We start from the raw sequence: 19,755 nt of genomic DNA on the forward strand, positions 1-19,755 counted from the left end.
TGCAGTGTGCTGCTTTTACTAAGAGATGTGCTGAATTTTATTCCCTGCTTTACAAAGAAACAAAATCCAGCACATCCCTGCTGACAGGATAGAGCAGAGCTTCATCCAGTGTGTTTCTTCAGAGATCAGCGGTGCCGGCGGACATCCATTGGCTGGCCCCCGCTGGCCGGCTTCTGCTGTGACCAATCACAGCAGAAGTGGCATGTGCACCTTACCCGGAAGTGCAGAATCACATATATAAGTGATTCTGCACAGAACAGGCACCCTGTAACAGTAAATCTGCTATAGGTCAGTGTGGTTAAAGTGCTTCTAAAGGCTCAAGTTTTTTTTTTACCTTGCATTCTATGTATGAAGGTAAAAAAACGTCTCTGTGCAGCACCAACCCCCCCCCCCCCCCCAATACTTACCAGCGCTGTGCACAGGAGCCTCAGCTCTGCTGGGTTTCTCCCTCCTCGCTGGCTAAGACAGCAGCGGGAGCCATTGGGTGTTAATCACATCCAGTAAGCAGGAGCAGGAGCCAGGTGCACCAGTGGGGGACTAGAGAATAAGTAAAGGATCAGGGCTGCTCTGTTCAAAACTGCTGCACGGAGCATGTAAGTGTATTTTTTTATTATTACCTTTATTATTTGCTAAAATGCACACTACACACACTGTTTTTTTTACACAACCTTTCACATTGCTATAATCTTTTTCTATAGACTATAAACTGAAGGATTTATGAATAGATGGTTGTGGAACGAATCATCTGAGTTTCCATTATTTCTTATGGGAAAAAATAGGATTTTTGTACTCACCGTAAAATCTTTTTTTCTGAAGTCCATGGACGGACACAGCTTCCTTATACTCTTGACTGTAGGCTAAGGTGACCAGATTTTTAAAATGAAATCCGGGGACATATTTTTTCTTAACTAGTAATGGCGGCAATCAGCGACTCTCTGGCCATTGCCGCCTGCCTCACAGCCTCTCAAGTCTTACTCTTCGGGCCCCCGGCTACTACTGAATGGGGAGCAGAGGAATATCACTCCGCCAGGGAAGGCAAGGAGATAGGCAGGTGGCTGGCCAGGATTTGAGCCAAGGCAGAAGATCATGCGAGCGGAGCTGAATGGGCATGTGCCCGAAACTGAAGAAATATTCCCTTCCGCTCCGACCAGCACATGATCATCAGAAGGGGACACAGACAATGGGATAAATACAACCCCCCCTACTATGCTAGTAGGCATGGCGGAGCAGGGGTGTGTAATTCTAATTTGTTTATTTTAATTCTGCACTGACTGCCTTTGAAATTGCCCCTGTCCCCTATTAAATCCGAACTGGGGACAAAACTAGGGACAGACTTGGTCCGGGGACAGTGTCCTCAATCAGGGGACTGTCCCCTGAAACTGGGGATGTCTGGTCACCCTACTGTAGGCACCTCTCCTGATAGATGGAACATAACCCTATCAGAAGAGGTGCCTACAGTCAAGAGTATAAGGAAGCTGTGTCCGTCCATGGACAAAAGAGAAATTGCTTTGATATACAAGTGTTTTGGATTACAAGCATGCTTCCGGAATGAATTATGCTCGCAATCAAAGGTTTTACTGTATGTATGTATGTATGTATGTATATATATATATATATATATATAGAGAGAGAGAGAGAGAGAGTGTGTTTATACAACATAACCCCAAAAATACATAAATGTATATATAAACATATATATATATATATATATATATATATATATATATATATATAAATACTTTAATATATTCTTAGTCCTAGCTCTTCTACTACATGCACATAACCACTATATACAGAACTGTGCATAGCTATCGTTTCACACTTCCTAAATCCCTATACAAATACTAAGCTAGCTATATTTTATCAAAACCGGAAGCTCTCCGACCTGACAATAGAGCTGCATATTTTGTGAGTACAGGCGGTGGAACGTCTGTACTAGGAGGACGTTTTTCTATGATACTTGGGAGGGCGGGGGGCTGGTCGTTTAGGAGCAGTGACGTCATGGCTGCCCAGAAGATGGCGGATAAGAAGGGGAACCATGGAGGTGATATGAATCGTGTGTGATTTGATATACAGAGCCTGTTGGGCTCGTTAGTAATGTGCACACAGACGGCGCTCGATGTGTGTAGTGCTGCGTGGGGTGTGACTAGACATTGCCTTGTGTTGTATAGGAATACCAATGGTTGCAGCTGCAGTGTTTTGTCCAATGCAAATGCGGCTCATTATACGTGGAATGGCACGTATAGCTGCTGCTGCCTCTTGGTCTATGGAGATCTTTGTATTGGTAAGGCCAGGGGATGAGCAGATGTGTTCCTTTCCCTATCGCACGGATACAATGAGATGTGATTGGGTGTCCTGGGCCTCTGCTGCCCTGCATGCAATCACAGTGTATGCCACATGTCACCATTTCTAATCCTAGCATTGCCTCCCTCATTGGAATGGAGGAGCCCAGGGACTCTGGGGGGGATTTACTAAGACTGGAGCAGCTGTGCATGGCAACCAATCCGCTTTTAGCTTGTTCAGTTAAAGGGGAAAAAAATATAGCCTATACAATTGCTACACAAGCTATATTACAATTTATTGTTTTATATATATATATATATATATATAATAGTTCAGATTTTGGGAACAACATTTTCAGTTTTGGTTAGATATTACCAAAGGTTTAAAGTGTTCCTAAACCCAGGAACCTGCATTCACTATATCTGGTCTCCAACAGTACACAGAACATGGAAATGCAATCATTTTAGTAAATATAAACCAATAAATTACCTTTTTCTCATCAGCAGTAGATGAGTCTTGTGACTTCTATGAGTGTCTGGTTAAAGCTTGTAGGAGGAGTTTTCATTCTACCCTGACTCATGCCCAGTACACACGATCGAAAAATCGGACGAAAAATACTGCTTTCGAATGGTACGATAATCAGATCAGTGGTACAGAGATTTCAAGGAGCCAATCAGGACAGTTCATCCCGTTTATTATTTGATCGGACATGCACGGAAATATTTTTCGTAAGATCGTACGATTTTTCATTTAATCAGTACCACTGACGTTCGAAAATGCATTACAACACATGACATTCCGAATTTTTATTCTATCGTACGCAAATTTTCGTGACTTTAGTAAACTGAGATTAGCATGCAAAAAAAAAATGGACAATAATTCGTCTGATAATCTCATTGTGTGTACCAAGCTTAAAGTGGTTGTAAACTTTTTACTTAAAATAAAAATAACAAACATGTCCTACTTGCCTCCACTGGGCAGTTAGTTTTGCACAGAGTGGCCCCAATCCTCCGGTTCTGGGGTCCCACAGCGGCTGTCTCCGCCACCCGCAATAGCTAACCCTCTCTGGGAAGCTCTCTGCCGAGGGGGTTACCTTGCGTGCGAGCTCCCGTGTGATACACTCTGCGTACATAGCCGCCAAATGTATAACTCGGTCCCGCCCACCCGGAGCCTGCGTCATTGGATTTGATTGACGGCAGCGCAAGCAAATGGCTGCACTGCTATCAATCTATCCAATGAAGAGCCGAGAAGCCTGGGCAAAGATCAAGCGCGTTCACAACACAAGACTTTCCAGGGCTCAGGTAAGTAGGATGCAGTAAGGTGAAAAAACAGGAACCTTTACAACCCCTTTGAAGCGATTGTAAACCTTTTTCTTTTTGTTTGTTTCATAAATAACAAACATGTCATACTTACCGCCCACTGTGTGGCTTGTTTTGCACAGTGGCCCCAGTCCCTCGGCGGCTCCTCCTTACATCAGATAACTCCCTGGGGGTTACCATGCAGGCCTGCTCCCGAGTCCAGAATTTGTGTCCATAGACACGAATGCTGGACTCGGCCCCCGCCCCCCTGTGTCCACGTCATTGGATTTGATTGACAGCAGCAGCAGCGCAGCCATTGGCTTCCGCTGCTATCTATCCAATCAGTAGGGACCCCGTGCAGAGAGGTAGAGCGTGTCTCCATAGAGGGAAATACGGGCCCAGGTAAGTAAAACGGGGGGGGGGGGGGGGCTAGGGGGCCAGTCACTACCAGAAGTTTTTTCACCCTAATGCATAGGATGCATTAGGGTGAAAAAACATGAACCATTACAACCCCTTTAGGCTGCGTGACACCTGACCCTCTGTCTGGACAGTGCTGATTGGCCTTGTGCTGATCACAATCGCATGCACCCTCCAAAATAAATAAATAAATAATTAAACTCTCTAGCAATACACACCAAACTGAGCATGTGCAGAGTGACGCTAAAGACTCTATTCTATGAGGAGAGGGTTTAGGGACTGTGGAAAAAGGGGAGGATCAGAGAAGACAGGATCAAACAACCTTATTACACAATGCAGAGGATTAACCCATTAGGTTCCACAGTGAGCATAATAGGCATGCTTTACTGCATATACAGACTGATTTTACTGTTTTGAGTTTAGTAACACTTTAAAGCTGAACTCCGGGCACAGAAAAACAATTTCCAATGCAGTGGGGCTGTACCCCGCACTACACAGGTCAGCTGCTCATTTTTGTCTAGGGGATTGGAGAAAGAAGATACGCTTAATCCTCTCACCAAGACCGATGCCTGAGGCTCCTGCCCCCCCGCTGTCAATGCTCTTGTGTGGTGTCCTGTTCCTGACGTCATCATGCCCATAAACCTGCTCTGGACGTGAGGGTGTCGGTAACAGTCCACCGCTGGATCGTAGGGGAGCACCGTTTGCTGGTGGAGCAGAAGATCGGGTGAGTGTGTTTTTTTTTTCCATTCCCCTAGACAAAAGCCAGCAGTGCGGGCCCATCTCCACTGCATGGGGAAACTTTTTTTGCGCGGCGTTGGGATCTTGCCAATTTTAACGGGATGCAGACCCTACCACTTTCCTCAGTGTACTGCAAGTGTATCAGCTGATTAACCACTTCCGGACTTTGGGTGGTTATGCCAGAATGATATCTGCAGATGCAGGCATCACCCTGGTACTTTTTATTTTTTTTAGAGCTGGCAGTCGGCTCTCTTGTAATAGCAATGGGGGTGGCTTACTAGACCCTTCCCGCCCCGCTGCTTTCCACGGCTTTCTCAGGCTCTTCCGACCCCACATCTCTCCCTAAAGAGTACCTGTCTCATACCTATTGCTGTGACAAGGCTGTTTACATTCCCTGTGATGGTAAAACAATGAAAATGCTCGCACTCAGAGAACACACGCATCAGTACCGATTGCACACTAACAGCAATCGTACCACACATGAAGTTTAGCTGCGAACATCTGATCATGGGCAGTAATTCTAGCACTAGGCCTCCCCTATAGATCTAAAGTGGTAACCTGAAAAGATCTAAACATCTCCTATGGATAGTAAAATGTATGACGTTTGTCGCCATTGTACGGGCATGTGCAATTTTAAAGCGTATCATATTTGTAACATTGTACCATAATCTTTTATATTTTACAACAAAATTGAGTATGTATTGTGTTTTATTGCATTAGAATTAAAAAAATATAATTTTTTTCGCCCAAAAATGACATTTGAAAATCCACTGTGCAAAAAACATGTGACATAAAGAATTGGAACCCCCATCATTTTATTCTCTTGGGCCTTTACTTTAAAAAATATATAATGTTTGGGGGTTCGAACTAATGTTCTAGCAACAAAATACTGATTGATACATATAAACAAAAAGTGCCTGTAAGACCTGGTTTGGAGGTGGTTATAGGAGAAGTTCACCATTTATACAAAAAAATAATAAATGCACATCTTTTTGCAGATAAAAAAATGTGTATTTATCTTTTTTTTTTTTTTTACACCACAGCCTACAAAGCATTGCACCCGTCATCACTGGATTGTAGGTGCGATGCCAAGTCCAGGTCCATGCGGACACTACAAGCCCTCTGCCACAGTGGCCAATGGGACTTAAGTCATTCATTCACAGAACTCTGTGAGGTAGATGACGGCTTACCCAAGTCAAGTCAGAGCTCTGTGTATCCATTCAGACATGGAGCCCCTCCCCCTCACTACCCTGATTGGCTGACTAACAGCCACGGGAGCCAATGGCACCACTGCTCTTTCAACCAATCAGAAGGAGTGTCCAGCAATGGCTGGGGGATCCTGGACATTTCTGGAAAAAGGAGCTAAGGTAGGTAATAAGGGGTTGCTGGGGGGCTGCTACACACAGAAGGTGTGTTTTTTTCTTAATGCATAGAATGCATTAAGATAAAAAAAAAAAAACCTGTCTTTACAACTCCTTTAATGTGTTTTAACCATGCATTTTGGCATTATCATGAAAAGATGTAACCCTCGTTAGAACACTTTCTTTGTTCCCTCAGGAACTTCTGTAAAATAGAACATGTTTTATATCTAAACTCCAACGGAATTCCTCGGAATATCCAATGAAAACACTCAGATGGGGCTACACATGATCGGAATCGAACCGATCCTACTGCAGGGTCATCATCAGAGTCTCCTTTTACACCATGGTCTCCATCAGAGTGCCCCCTTGCATCATGTGCCCCCTAAATCAACTGTCCCCATCAGAGTGCCCCCCTAAATCAACTGTCCCCATCAGAGTGCCCCCTTGCATCACGTGCCCCCTAAATCAACTGTCCCCATCAGAGTGCCCCCTAAATCAACTATCCCCATCAGATTGCTCCCTTGCATGAACTCTTCCCTTAAGAGTTTACCTTACATTAAAGTGGAGGTTCACCCTATAAAAAATTTCTAACACTACATCCAGCACAGTGCTGCATATAAAATGACACTGACCTTTATTTATTTTTTTGGCGTAGATATCGTTTAGCCGTGGAATTCACCACGGCTTCCGGGTAGGGAATCCCGCGGGAGTGGGCGTTCCTATTGACATGCCAATCAATTGGCATGCTAAACGACAGAGCACACAGCGCGTCACGACTTCCCGAAAGAAGCTCAGGTCGGCTCGGCTCTATTCGGCGCCGATGCGCAGGCACCGAATAGAGCCGAGCCAACCCGAGCTTCCTTCGGGAAGTCGTGACGAGCTGTGTGCGCCGTCGTTTAGCATGCCAATTGATTGGCATGTCAATAGGAACGCCCACTCCGACGGGATTCCCTACCCGGAAGCCGCGGTGAGTTCCACGGCTAAACGATATCTACGCCAAAAAATAAATAAAGGTCAGTGTCATTTTATATGCAGCACGGTGCTGGATGTAGTGTTAGAATTTTTTTATAGGGTGAACCTCCACTTTAACTGTTTCCATCAGAGTGCCCTCTTAAATTAATTGTCCTCATCAAACCAGCTAATAGATTATTGCACTCTGAGACCTGGGGGGCACAACAAAAATTTGGAGGGGGGCACAGCCCACCCCACCCCCTTCCTAGATCTGGTTCTGTATTGAGATGCATGAATTGCAGGTTAAATACAGTCTTTTCTGTTTGAATGAATGTATTCACAACTACACCTATCTAGAAAAGCATGGAGTGAATGAGCCAGCCTGTGGGTATATAATTCTACTTTTATAGATGCAGTATTATTAGATTGCAGTTAGAATTTCATTTCTATATACACTACTGTCTTGATAAAGTTTTTTCTTTTTACCCTGTAAATATGTTGGTGTGGGTTTCTTGCCTACACAAATACTAAGGTGCATTTTGGTATCTTTTGTGGTTGCTGTTCCCATCATTCAGCCCAGTAACCAAATGCTCATCTTGGTAAGTTGTTTCAACTTCACCAGGACCAGAAGAAGAGGCAGAAAATGAAGTGAAAACTAAGACTGTTTCTTCCAGCAATGGAGGGGAAAGCTCGAGCCGAAGTGCAGAAAAAAGGTCCGCAGATACATCTTCTGAGGAGTCCAGCACGCAACCCTGCCCACCTAAAGTCTCCAAGGTTGGATTTGCCGTAGGAGGTCAGATTGGAAAAAAGTCGCCATACATATCGATTAAGCTTGGTGTTCCTGTAAGTAGGATATGAAACATTGCTCCATCACAATCAATAGTGTTATGTTATGTCATAAACAGACTGCTGTTGGAAATATGTCTATCATTATTAACTATTGTTCTATTTAAGTACATCAATGCTAGTTTTAAATGTTAATTGCAATGCAGAAAATGTATTAAAAAAAAAAGTCTTGCAATGCAATAACCCCACTACAAAAGAAACCTATTCATGGAGCATTGTCTGAAGTCTCTCAGCCCTTACTTTGTAATTGTAAACCTTCAGTTACCATATGTGTCATAATGTAGCCATAATCATACAATATGACCATTCCAAACCATTAAACTGAATACAAATCACAAAGCAGAGATCTACAATGCAAGTGACTTGGAGAGCTCTTGTTTGATTTTAACCTTGCCTTGTTGATCAACCCTGACAGGATTTTTGCATTTTTGCCAGAGAACCAATCACAATACAGACCAAATAACTAGTTTGGGAAACTGGGCACGCTATACACACCCAATGACCAGGGGTTGCAGTGTACAAACAGTGTCTTCAACAAGGCCGTCTGATACAATGTTTATCCAAGAGATTCAAAGTAACATTGTTACCTTTGTATCTACTGCTTCAGTCATCTGCAGATCAAAGGGATAAGCTTTCATCTAGAAATTATGTCAAAGCAAGCTGGCAAAGTAAAAATAAATACAATTTGCCACTATTTAACCATTTTTAATCCATAGTTTAGGTCAGTCAGCTTTTATTAACTCCTTCTTTCCCTTCAACTGTTCTGATTTTTTTTTCTTTTTTTATATATATTTTTCTTTTATTAACTGTTGAAGTGTCAATAAATAAATAACTCCCTATTACCAACAGGAGCCAGCCCATTAACAAAATCTAAACACCAGGGGCCTCTTGTGTTACTGTGATTGGCTGTCACTGTGATCACACGATCGAGATCCCTACTAACCATGACTGGGAGCTGTCGGTGACAGCACGATCACAGCGCAAGTGGCATTGAGTAAGCTCGCTCCCAGCACAAAGCTGCAACACCAGTTGTGTGCTACATGTGCCTCACAGCAATGTGTAGGTAATCGAATAACACATGTTCTAGAATTCCATGGGAGCAGTGTTATTTTTTATGTCATAGTCTTTTGACTAAAATGCAGTTTTAGTCTTATTTTAGGCAACTAAAAATCTCCAGTATCAGTGTGAATTTCGTTGGCGAAAATATTTTCGTCAACAAAATTAACACTGCATGGGATCCCCTAAATATAGGAAGATCTGTTATGAAAATCTTGACTTGCTAAAATAAGTTTTGCCTTCAGCTGTCTTTCATTTGAGTGATGATACAGTATATTCCATGAGTGCAGGTACACATTAATTAATGGATTGTCCCTATGTGGTCATGTTCAATGCAAGACTATGGCCTCTGCATCTGTGATGACATCAGAGGACCTTAGATTGCCAAAGCATGGGGGGGGGGGGGTGTTTAGCACTCAACAGCAAGTGACTGAGTAACAGTCATGTAAAAGTTCTTTACCAAGTCCCCTAGACATAAATGAGCAGTTAACCCTTGAAATTTTCGCCCCAGTGCAAGGGAGAACCTTTTATTGAGCTTTAAAGGATATGTACTGACAGGGAGCCCCCCACCCCCACGCTCTGTCACAATCTGCAAAGAACGTGGCTTTGCGGGGCCCTGCCCACATCATTCATTCACAGTGCTCTGTGGGTAAAACACTACAAGGTCCGGCAGCCTTTGCAGCTGTCGGCTTGTATTTCTCAATGAACTACCATGGTGCTGTTGAGTGCTCTGTGGTAGTTCATTAATGCTTCCTGTCTGTTTGTTTGTAACTGCTTGGCCTTACACAGCCAGACAGCTTACACCCAGAGTCTGAAAGTTGATCCAGGGTAAATCCGATTGCCTCTCGGGGGATCAGGAAGGAATTTTTCCCCCTGCTGTAGCAAATTGGATCATGCTCTGCTGGGGTTTTTTGCCTTCCTCTGAATCAACTGTGGGTATGGAGTTGGGTGTATGGGATTGTACTGTGTTTTTTATTTTGTTTGTTTATTTTTTTTTGTGGTTGAACTGGATGGACTTGTGTCTTTTTTCAACCTGACTATGTACCTATGAAAGAGCCCTGCATTGTTCCCACGATCTGCTGATGATAGGTGCAATGTAGGGCCGAAACAACTAATCGATTATGAAATTAATCGTTTACAATTTTCATAATCGATTAATTGGCCAGTAACATAATGGGGTTAAAAAAATAAAAAAAATAGTCCTTTTATAGTACAAAAAAGCAAATCTCTACTGTAAATATTACTTTCACTGTCCCACAGTAAAAAATTAACCCCTTACAGTAGCGATTATTTTCTCTTTTTGTATTAATTTTAGTTTTTTTAACCCCCATTATGTTACTAAACATCTCAGGCCTGGGGTCACACCTCTGTCTTTTGGTGCTTTCTGCAGAAAAACACTACAGTTCACTTACATGTTTTCCTATGGGACACGTTCACATCCATGATTTTTTTTTTCAGCTGCTGCGTATTTGGAAAGGGCAAGGACTTTTTAACGCAAAACGTTTTTTTTTTTTTTGGTTCGATATACTTCAATGGAGAAGCTGCAATGTGTTTTTGTGGCAATTTTGTGTTTTGTAATCTGCCCAACAACAAATTGTCCCAATTTTTTTAAAAAATTCTATTTTTATTTTTATTTTTTAAGGCTATTATCCGATTAATCGAAACACTAATCGGCCAACTAATCGATTATGAAAATAATCGTTAGTTGCAGCCCTAGTGCAATGCTTTCTAGGCTCCCAATAAAAAAATTATGAATGCACAATTCTTTTTACCTGCTAAAAGATGTGCATTTATTTTTTAAAGAGGTGAACTTCTCCTTTAAAGTGACCCTGTCAGTTGTCCATAAAATCCAATGACTGTTCACTGCAATAGAAGAGGTATTCTATTTACCCCTTTGGCAATCCTCGTCTCCTACCTTTGCTGCTGATTCCTGAAGTGACATAGGGATGGGAAGATGAAACAGCAAGTGGGCGTGGCATTGCCGTAATGGCCTGCCATGTACAAATGGCATTTACCCATTTTTTTTTTTTTAGGGAGGGCCATTTACATAAGTTTTTGGAAAAGTCTGCTTGATAAAAAAATACATTTTTTTTAAATTTTTTTATATTGATTTGTATTTGACAGAAAATTATTTTAAATCGGTTTAGCCCCCATATAAAGTAAATATTCTGAGTATAAATGCTATTCGATGCAGTACAGTCTTTTTATAGCAGTCATTACCGCTGATTCCTTTTTGCAGTTTTCTTTTTAATATAAACCTGTATAATAATATGAAAATATAATTTTCTTTCGTTTTTAGAAGCCCAAGGAAGTAACTCCTGCCGCTGTTCCAAAAAAGATCTCTGTAGCAGCAGTATTTAATGAAGATGATGTAAGTAAATCCATCTGACATTTTACTTTTAATATTTAATGAACAGTATGGGGGTGATTAATTATTAAAGGAATAGTTGCTGTTCACTTAGCAAAGTGAAAGTTTACGTAGTAAATAAGATGAAGTGCTTTTTACTTCCAGTTCACAACCTTTCACCTGATAGAAAAATGTTTATATTCCCTTGCACATGATTGTATTTGGAATTAACACAGGTTTACCTTCTTCGCAAACGTACTTTTCAGAAACCACTTTCTCTTTTCTAAGTGGGCTCCTTCAATAAATCGAACCCATGTATATAATACCCATTTGATTCTATCATTAATCTTGGGACAAGAAGGCCTACCTAGCAAGTATAAGTCATGCTCCTAGGAGTCTTGGAACTAAGAAGGTGTGCTTGCTTCTCCCATGTGGGCAATATTCCACACTACAGGCAAAGGGTTCTTGGCTCCTCTGTCCTGGCTTGGATCATAGTTGCTTTTCTCATTTCAATACTAAAGGTTTTTTTTTTTTTTTTTTTCTCATTTATTTAATAGTGCTTTCTTCAGGATTTGCTTTACGCTGCCTTTACATGGGTGTTGCTACAGAAATCATAATCCAGCACTCCTTAAGAGTTCTTTCACACTGAAAGCACCCGGGCGTCTGTGGTTAAACGTTGCTAATTTTTAGCGGTGCTTTACCGTTGTTTTTTCCGACGCTTTTCTGCCAATAGCGGGGCGCATTTATCGGAAGCTAGCGGGCGGAAAAGGGTTAAAAGTGCCAGCGGTTCGGCACTGCAAAGAAGCTGCTGGCAGTACTTTTTTTGACACCCTGCCAACACAGCACCCCAGTGTGAAAGCTCTCGGGCTTTCACACTGGGATTGCATCTGAGGCTTTTTTCAGGTGCTTTACAGGTGCTATTTTTAGCGCTAAAGCATCTGAAAAACGCATCCAGTGTGAAAGGGGTCTTAAATGCTGGCAGCATTAGTGCATGTCTAAGACCCCTTTCACACTGAGGTGTTTTTCAGGTGCTTTTGGGCAAAAAATAGCGCCTGGAAAGCGGCTCCCCTGCAGTCTGTGTGAAAGCCTGAGTGCTTTCACACTCAGGCGATGCGCTGGAAGGGTGTAAAAAAAGAAAAGCAGCATCTTTGGAGCGGTGAAGGAGCAGTGTATACACCGCTCCTCCACTGCTCCTAAAGCGCCCCTGCCCTCTGAAATGAATGGGCAGCACCGGCAGCAAAGTGCCGCTGCATCCATACTTTGCGGGTGGTTTTAACCCTTTTTCGGCCACTAGTGGGGGTTAAAGGCGCCTGGTAGCAGGGATTAAAAGTGCCCAAAAACCTCAGCAAAAACTACAGTAAAGCGCCGCTAAAAATAGTGGTGCTTTACCGCCGACGCCTCGGTGTGAAAGCACCCTAAGGCTGGCCATACAATTTTTTTTATTTTTTATTTAATATCCTTTAGATTTAACTTCAACTGTGTAGTACAAGGGCCTGCCTGATTGCATACAAATTGAAAGGGCTTAGGGGGCTGGTTTGAATATAAACAATTTTCCTTGTTTGGTCTTGATGAGAGAAGCGTTGCAATGGTGCTGATGATGTGTAGGCGATAGAGGGGAGCATTGTCTGGATTTAATAATCTACTGGGGCCCTTCATTGACATGTTATGTTCCTCATGAGATACTAAATGATGTTGATGTGATTACAGCACACAAGTTTTCTAAAAACATTTATATGACTCTTGGATTTGTCTGTTTAAAATATTGTTCGCTGTAAAGTTTTGTTTCTGGCTTGTACATTTTGGAAAGGTTTGCCTGGGCTGGTGCTGTTTTAAATTTTTTTTTTTTTTTTTTGAATTTCAGAGTGAGCCTGAAGAGATGCCACCAGAGGCAAAGATGCGGATGAAAAATATTGGAAGGTAACATTAACCGCTGATGACATTTACAGTACCATTTTGTACTGACAGTTGTTAGCTTAGCAGTGTCTTCTAAACTAGCCTGATGGACTTTTTTTTTTTTTTAACTACTTGACCCCCGGAATGTTTTACCACCATAATGACCAGAACATTTTTTTTTTCTATTTAGTATTGTTCTACATTAAAGCGGAGCTCCAAAAGAGGTAGTTCCGCTTGTTTGCACCTCTCCTGACTCACCCCTCCCTCCACTGCCACATTTGGTGGGAAGGAGGGAGCTGATACCTGGTTTTGACAGGTTCCACACTCCCACTTCCGTCTTGCATCGTCGTAATGTGAGACGGAAGTTCGGTCCCCCTCCTTCCTTTGCAGTCTTCTGGGACAAATCACTGTTCCCAGAAGACCATGGAACCATTCACAAGGCATGGTACGACTCGTGCATGGGCAGTAGAAAATCAGCTATGAAGCTGCAAGGCTTAACTTCCTGTTTCCCTTACTGGAGATGCCGGCCCCTGCACCCAAAGCCCATTAAAGAATCGGCTCGGTGAGGACATCCCTGGACAGGTAAGTGTCCTTATATTAAAAGTCAGTAGCTACAGTATTTGTAGCTGCTGACTTTTGATTTGGGGGAAGGGGGAGCCTGGAGCTCGTCTTTAACAACTGCGAGGTCATGCAACACTGTTCACAATTTTTTTTTCACACAAATACAGCTTTCTTGTAATGCTATTTGATCACCATAGGGTTTTTTTTATTTTGTATTGTATAACCGAAAAGCCAACATTTTGAAAAAAATTAACTATTTTCCATATTTTTTTTGCCAGCACGGACTATGCGGTCATTCAATGGGCCAGATCCACAGTCGCCGAGCGCAACTTAACTTTTCAGAGTTAAGTTACACTGCCGCAAATCTCCCAAGTTAGGTGCCGATCCACAAAGCACTTACCTGGAAATTTGCGGCGCTGTAACTTAAATCCGTCCGGCGCAAGGCGTTCCTATTCAAATGGGCGAGTCCCATTTAAATTAGGCGCGCTCCCGCGCCGGACGTACTGCGCATGCTCCGTCGGGTAAATTACCCGACGTGCATTGCGCTAACTGACGTCGCTCCGACGTCATTTGCTTAGACGTTAACGTAAATGGCGTCCAGCGCCATTCACGGACGTCTTACGCAAACGACGTAGAATTTAAAATTCGACGCGGGAACGACGGCCATACTTAACATGGCTTAGGACAACTAGGGCTTAGCCCTAGTTTTACGCGGCGGAACTCGACGTAAACGACGTTCGTGGATCGCCGTAACTGGTCATTTGCATATTCTACGCCGGCCTCAATGGCCTCGCCACCTAGCGGCCGGCCTAGAATTGCATCCTTAAGATCCGACAGTGTAATTCAATTACACATGTCGGATCTTCGTCCTAACTATGGGAAACTGAGTCTGTGGATCAGTTCCATAGTTAGGACCAGGGATACGACGGAGTAACAGCAGTTACTCCGCCGTATCTCTTTTGAGGATCTGGCCCAATTTGTCCAGCGAACTATTTTTCTTTTTTCATATCCAATTAAAAAAATGCAATTCGTCATAAATTTTACTTTTCTTTCACTCATGGTTAGCGTTTGGCTGAAGCCATTTATTATCAATCAACTGTGTTTACTCTTTTTAAATCATAATCACAACAGAAACTACCCAAATGACCCTGAGCAAAAGTTTATATACCCCAGTTCTTAATACCGTGTATTACCCCCTTTAACATCAATGACAGCTTGAAGTCTTTTGTGGGTAAGGCTCTTTATCTTCTCAGATGGTAAAGCTGCTCATTGTTCTTGGCAAAAATCCTCCAGTTCCTGTAAATTCTTGGGCTGTCTTGCATGAGCTGTACGTTTGCAATCTCCCCAGAGTGGCTCAATGATATTGAAGTCAGGAGACTGAGATGGCCGCTCCAGAACCTTAATTTTATTCTGCTGTGGCCAATGACAGTTTGACTTGGCCTTGTGTTTTGGATCATTGTCATGTTGGAATGTCCAAGTACGTCCCATGTGCAGCTTCCTGGCTGATGAATGCAAATGTTCCTCCAGTATTTTTTGATAACATGCTGCATTCATCTTGCCATCAATTTTGACCAAATTTCTTGTGCCTTTGTGGCTCACACATCCCCAAAACATCAGCGATCCACCTCCGTGTTTCACAGTAGGAATGGTGTACCTTTCATCATATGCCTTGTTGACGCCTCTCCAAATGTAGCATTTATGGTTGTGGCCAAAAAGCTACATTTTGGTCTCATCACTCCAAATGACTTTGTGCCAGAAGGTTTGAGGCTTGTCTCTGTGCTGTTTGGCGTATTGTATACGGGATACTTTGTGGCATTTGTGTAGTAATGGCTTTCTTCTGGCAACTCGACCATGCATCTCATCTTTTCTCCAATGCTTCCTTATTGTGCATCTTGAAACAGCCACGCCACGTTTTCAGGGAGTCCTGTATTTCACCTGAAGTTATTTGTGAGTTTTTCTTTGCATCCCGAACAATTTTCCTGGCAGTTGTGGCTGAAATTTTAGTTGGTCTACTTCACCGTGGTTTGGTTTTAACAGGACTCCTCATTTTTCATTTCTTCTGAGTTAGTTTGAACACTGCTGATTGGCATTCTCAAATCCTTGGATATTTTTTTATATATTTTTCCTGTTTTATACAGTTCAACTACCTTTTCCGTCAGATCCTTTGACAATTCTTTTGTATTCCCCATGACTCAGAATCCAGAAATGTCAGTGCAGCACTGGATAGAATATGCAAGGGTCTGTCAGGAGTCCAGAAACTCATTGACCTTTTATATATATATACACACACACACACACACACACACACACACACACACACACACACACTAATTACAAGCAAACAGATCACAGGTGAGGATGGTTACCTTTGATAGCCCTTCAAACCCCTTTGTGTCAACTTGTGTCCATATTATCAGGCCAAAATCACCAGGGTATGTAAACTTTTGATCAGGGTCATGTGGGTATTTTCTGTTGTGATTATGATTTAAAAAGAGTAAACACAGTTGATTGATAATAAAATGGCTTCAGTCAAACACTAACCATCAGTGAAAGAAATGTTTTATCATTCATATTCTCTGAAAAATGGCCAAGAAATCATAAATTCTGCCAGGGTATATAAACTTACGAGTAACTGAGAAACTTATATAGCGCAACACATGCGAACTGAATCGCCTCTGGGCGAGCACAACTGTGTGGAATGGAATTTATGCAGCTCTGGTGCTATGCCAGGACTGATCATAATAGTGATCAGATATAATACCGTACACTGTATTAACGACACTAGCTAGTGTAGTAATCTTGTATAGTGTCCAACACAGAACCATAAGATCCAATGTACTGAAGTCAGAGAGTAAATTAGGTTGTTCCGCAACAACTCACACCAGGTTCTCCAGAGAACGCATTTAATGGATCTTCCAATAACATACAAAGTCCACAGATGATACAAGAATCCAACAAAGTAATGTAGTGTCAAAGTCTCATCTTAGAGAATACATGTTCTGATCCCTTCTAGATCTGTGCCTTCACATGTTCATGCAGAGAATACATGGGGGTTTCTTCTCTAACTGATAGCCAGAAATTCCCAACATTATATATTGTTTCTTTTGAATAGCTGACCAATTTGATTGGTTGTCTCTTAATTAAAAGACAGCAGGACATATTTACCTGCCACTCTTAAAAGACAGGATGTGACTTCAGCCGAAGTCACTAATTAGTATGCATCCTTGCATACTAATGCTAAGATTACTACAGCTAGGAAGAGATTAACATCAAGGGGTTAACTGTGCCTAACAAGTGTAATGTGTTTTGCTTTTACGAAAAGATCTTGCTGTTTTTTTTCCTCCCTGTTTTTTTTTTTTTTTTCCTTGTGTACAGAACCCTGTGTATTTAAACACAGTACTCTGCTGTTATTGGCTACACATGATCAGCAAGTCTCAGCCATAAATTGATTGGCCGGGACCTGTTGACAAAATCCCACTGTAGCCAGGGACGGCGTGGATTAGCAAGGAGCACGCACATACCGCCCCTGACCCACAACAGGTTGGATGGCTTAATGATACTGTGGGAAGGCAGAAAGTAATTAATCAAATGCAATAATTTGGTCAAAAACAGCTTAAGGCCCCTTTCACACTTGTGCGACTTGAAAAGTCACATCACTAATCGTTCCCCAATGAGTATCATTCATATCTTTACTTCAAAGTACTCCCTGTACTACTTTGGTCCGACTTGTTGACACAAGTTAACACAGGCATTCCCAAAAATCGTGGCAAAAATCCCGCATCTTTGAAGTCGCGGTAGTGTGAAAGGGGCCTAAGGCTGGATTCACACCAATGCAGTTTTAGTGCATTTTGCAGATTTACACTACAGTCCATTTAACATGGGTTCCTATGGAACACGTTCTCTTGTGCAAATCTTCAAAATGCAAAAAGCACTAAAAATGCCTAGGTGTGAATCAGGCCTAAACGTCATCTGATCAGATTTCTATATTGGAAGTGTTGTGACACTGCAATATTAGAAGGTGTTGGCATAGACAGTCAGGGAACATTCCACTGTAAAAATGGACTCCTTGACTTTCATTGTGTGTGTGTGTGGTTCTTTACATCAACAAGACAGGCACAATTTTTTGTCACTTGCAAAAACGAAATACTGTATATCATGCTTACAGAAGATGGACACTATTAAGACTGGCTTCCTCATCGACATAGCAAACATAGTACATAGTTACATAGTTAGTCAGGTTGAAAAAAGACACAAGTCCATCCAGTTCAACCACAAAAAATAAACAAACAAAATAAAAAAACACAGTACAATCCCATACACCCAACTCCATACCCACAGTTGATCCAGAGGAAGGCAAAAAACCCCAGCAGAGCATGAACCAATTTGCTACAGCAGGGGAAAATATTCCCTCCTGATCCCCCGAGAGGCAATCGGATTTACCCTGGATCAACTTTACCTACAAATCTTAGTACTCAGTTATTTTCTGTACATTTAGGAAAAAATCCAGGCCTTTCTTAAAGCAATCTACTGAGCTGGCCAGAACCACCTCTGGAGGGAGTCTGTTCCACATTTTCACAGCTCTTACTGTGAAGAAACCTTTCCGTATTTGGAGATGAAACATCAAATCTAACCAGTCAAGAATTTTTCCTGTATTTAAACACCTGAATATGACTATAAGCAATAGAATACAAGCAATTTCTGAATGCCTTCCTAACTTATTTAAAAAAAAAAAATGATTTTCCACGTGAGAACGACTTTTTATTGAATGTCATTAAGATAGGAAAAGAAGTTGTAGTATAATTTGTGAAATGTCCTCCAGTGCCTAGCCTGCTTTAACATGTGTTCATTTGACAAACTCTTTTTAGGGAAACACCGACATCAGCAGGGCCAAATTCATTCAACAAAGGAAAGCATGGATTTACAGATACCCAGAAACTTTGGGAACGAAATATAAAATCGCGATTAGATCATGTTAAAGATGAGTGAAATGTTTGTATATTTGTGTAAAAGCCTTAGAATATTGTGTTTTCGCGTTCAGAATCTTCCCTTTTTTTTTTTTTTTTTTTTTTTTTTTTTTAAATACTGGAGTATATTAGTAAACATATCCATGGATATTTAATTTTATATCCAGTTTTCAGATGTTTTGTCTATAGTTTTTTCATTTGTCAATGGGAATAAATACGCTTGTTGTTTTTGTCCTGAGAAGTGTGTATATATGTTTTGTATCTTGCCCTTAGCGGGACATACTCTTCCTGTTTTGTACATCATCGGGAATTGTTATCAATATGAAAATGTTTCAAAATTAAACATATTAAATCATGGTATGAATACGAAATTCTGCTTTCTTTATTTGTGTCTAGTTCAGGGATGGGCTATGCATTTACCCAAGGGGCCACATGAGAAACTGGGACTGTTGTGGAGGGCCAATCCAGCAGGCTGAACTTAATTCTGCTCAAATAAATATTGCAGGTCAATGAGTGAACATAATTAGGCGTGTAATCCCCCCCTAAAACAAATCCATTAAGGAACCAACCCTGTGGTAAGCTAACACCTCTTTAGACCATACATACAGCCAGTAGAGGAGCCTGTCTATGGGAATCTCATGAGTATATTTATATATTCCTTCTACTGTATTACATGGGGGGGGTTAAGTGGTACCTCTTTCGCTTATGGCACTGAGCAGAAGTTCCACACTCCTCTCCTTGCAATTTTCTGGGACAGGTCCCAGAAGATTGCCCAGCCCTTCAGAACGCACAGTGCACACCCAGAAGTGAAGCCGCAAGCTGTCACAGCCAGGTGCCCACACTTGCAATGCCTGCAGAGAGAAGCGAGGCTTTGGGTGGCCGGACCGTGGGACAGGCGGGTGCCTGTTTATTAAAAGCCAGCAGCTACACTCTCTTTAGCTGCTGACTTTTAGTAAACACGGAAATTAATGGAACTCCACTTTAAGTGAACTTATACTTTAGGGTATAATGAATCAGGAAGATACTGCATTATTGCCACT

At 41.9% G+C, this 19,755-nt stretch overlaps 1 protein-coding gene across 2 annotated transcripts; it reads left to right on the plus strand.

Moving 5' to 3' along the window:
• Positions 1-1,936: 1,936 nt before the first annotated feature.
• Positions 1,937-19,086, plus strand: LOC120926547 (PEST proteolytic signal containing nuclear protein). 2 transcript variants are annotated; one of them, XM_040336615.1, is made up of 5 exons: positions 1,937-2,044; positions 7,671-7,891; positions 11,250-11,321; positions 13,159-13,214; positions 18,617-19,086. In XM_040336615.1, exons 1-5 carry the CDS (start codon positions 1,954-1,956, stop codon positions 18,735-18,737), a joined length of 561 nt encoding a protein of 186 aa, XP_040192549.1. In that variant the 5' UTR covers positions 1,937-1,953; the 3' UTR covers positions 18,738-19,086. The 2 variants fall into 2 exon arrangements, with proteins under 2 accessions (XP_040192549.1, XP_040192548.1); XM_040336614.1 differs by having other exon boundaries at positions 1,959-2,056.
• The last annotated feature ends 669 nt before the right edge of the window (positions 19,087-19,755 follow it).

Source organism: Rana temporaria, chromosome 2, assembly GCF_905171775.1.
Source record: "Rana temporaria chromosome 2, aRanTem1.1, whole genome shotgun sequence".
Classification (NCBI taxonomy): domain Eukaryota; kingdom Metazoa; phylum Chordata; class Amphibia; order Anura; family Ranidae; genus Rana; species Rana temporaria.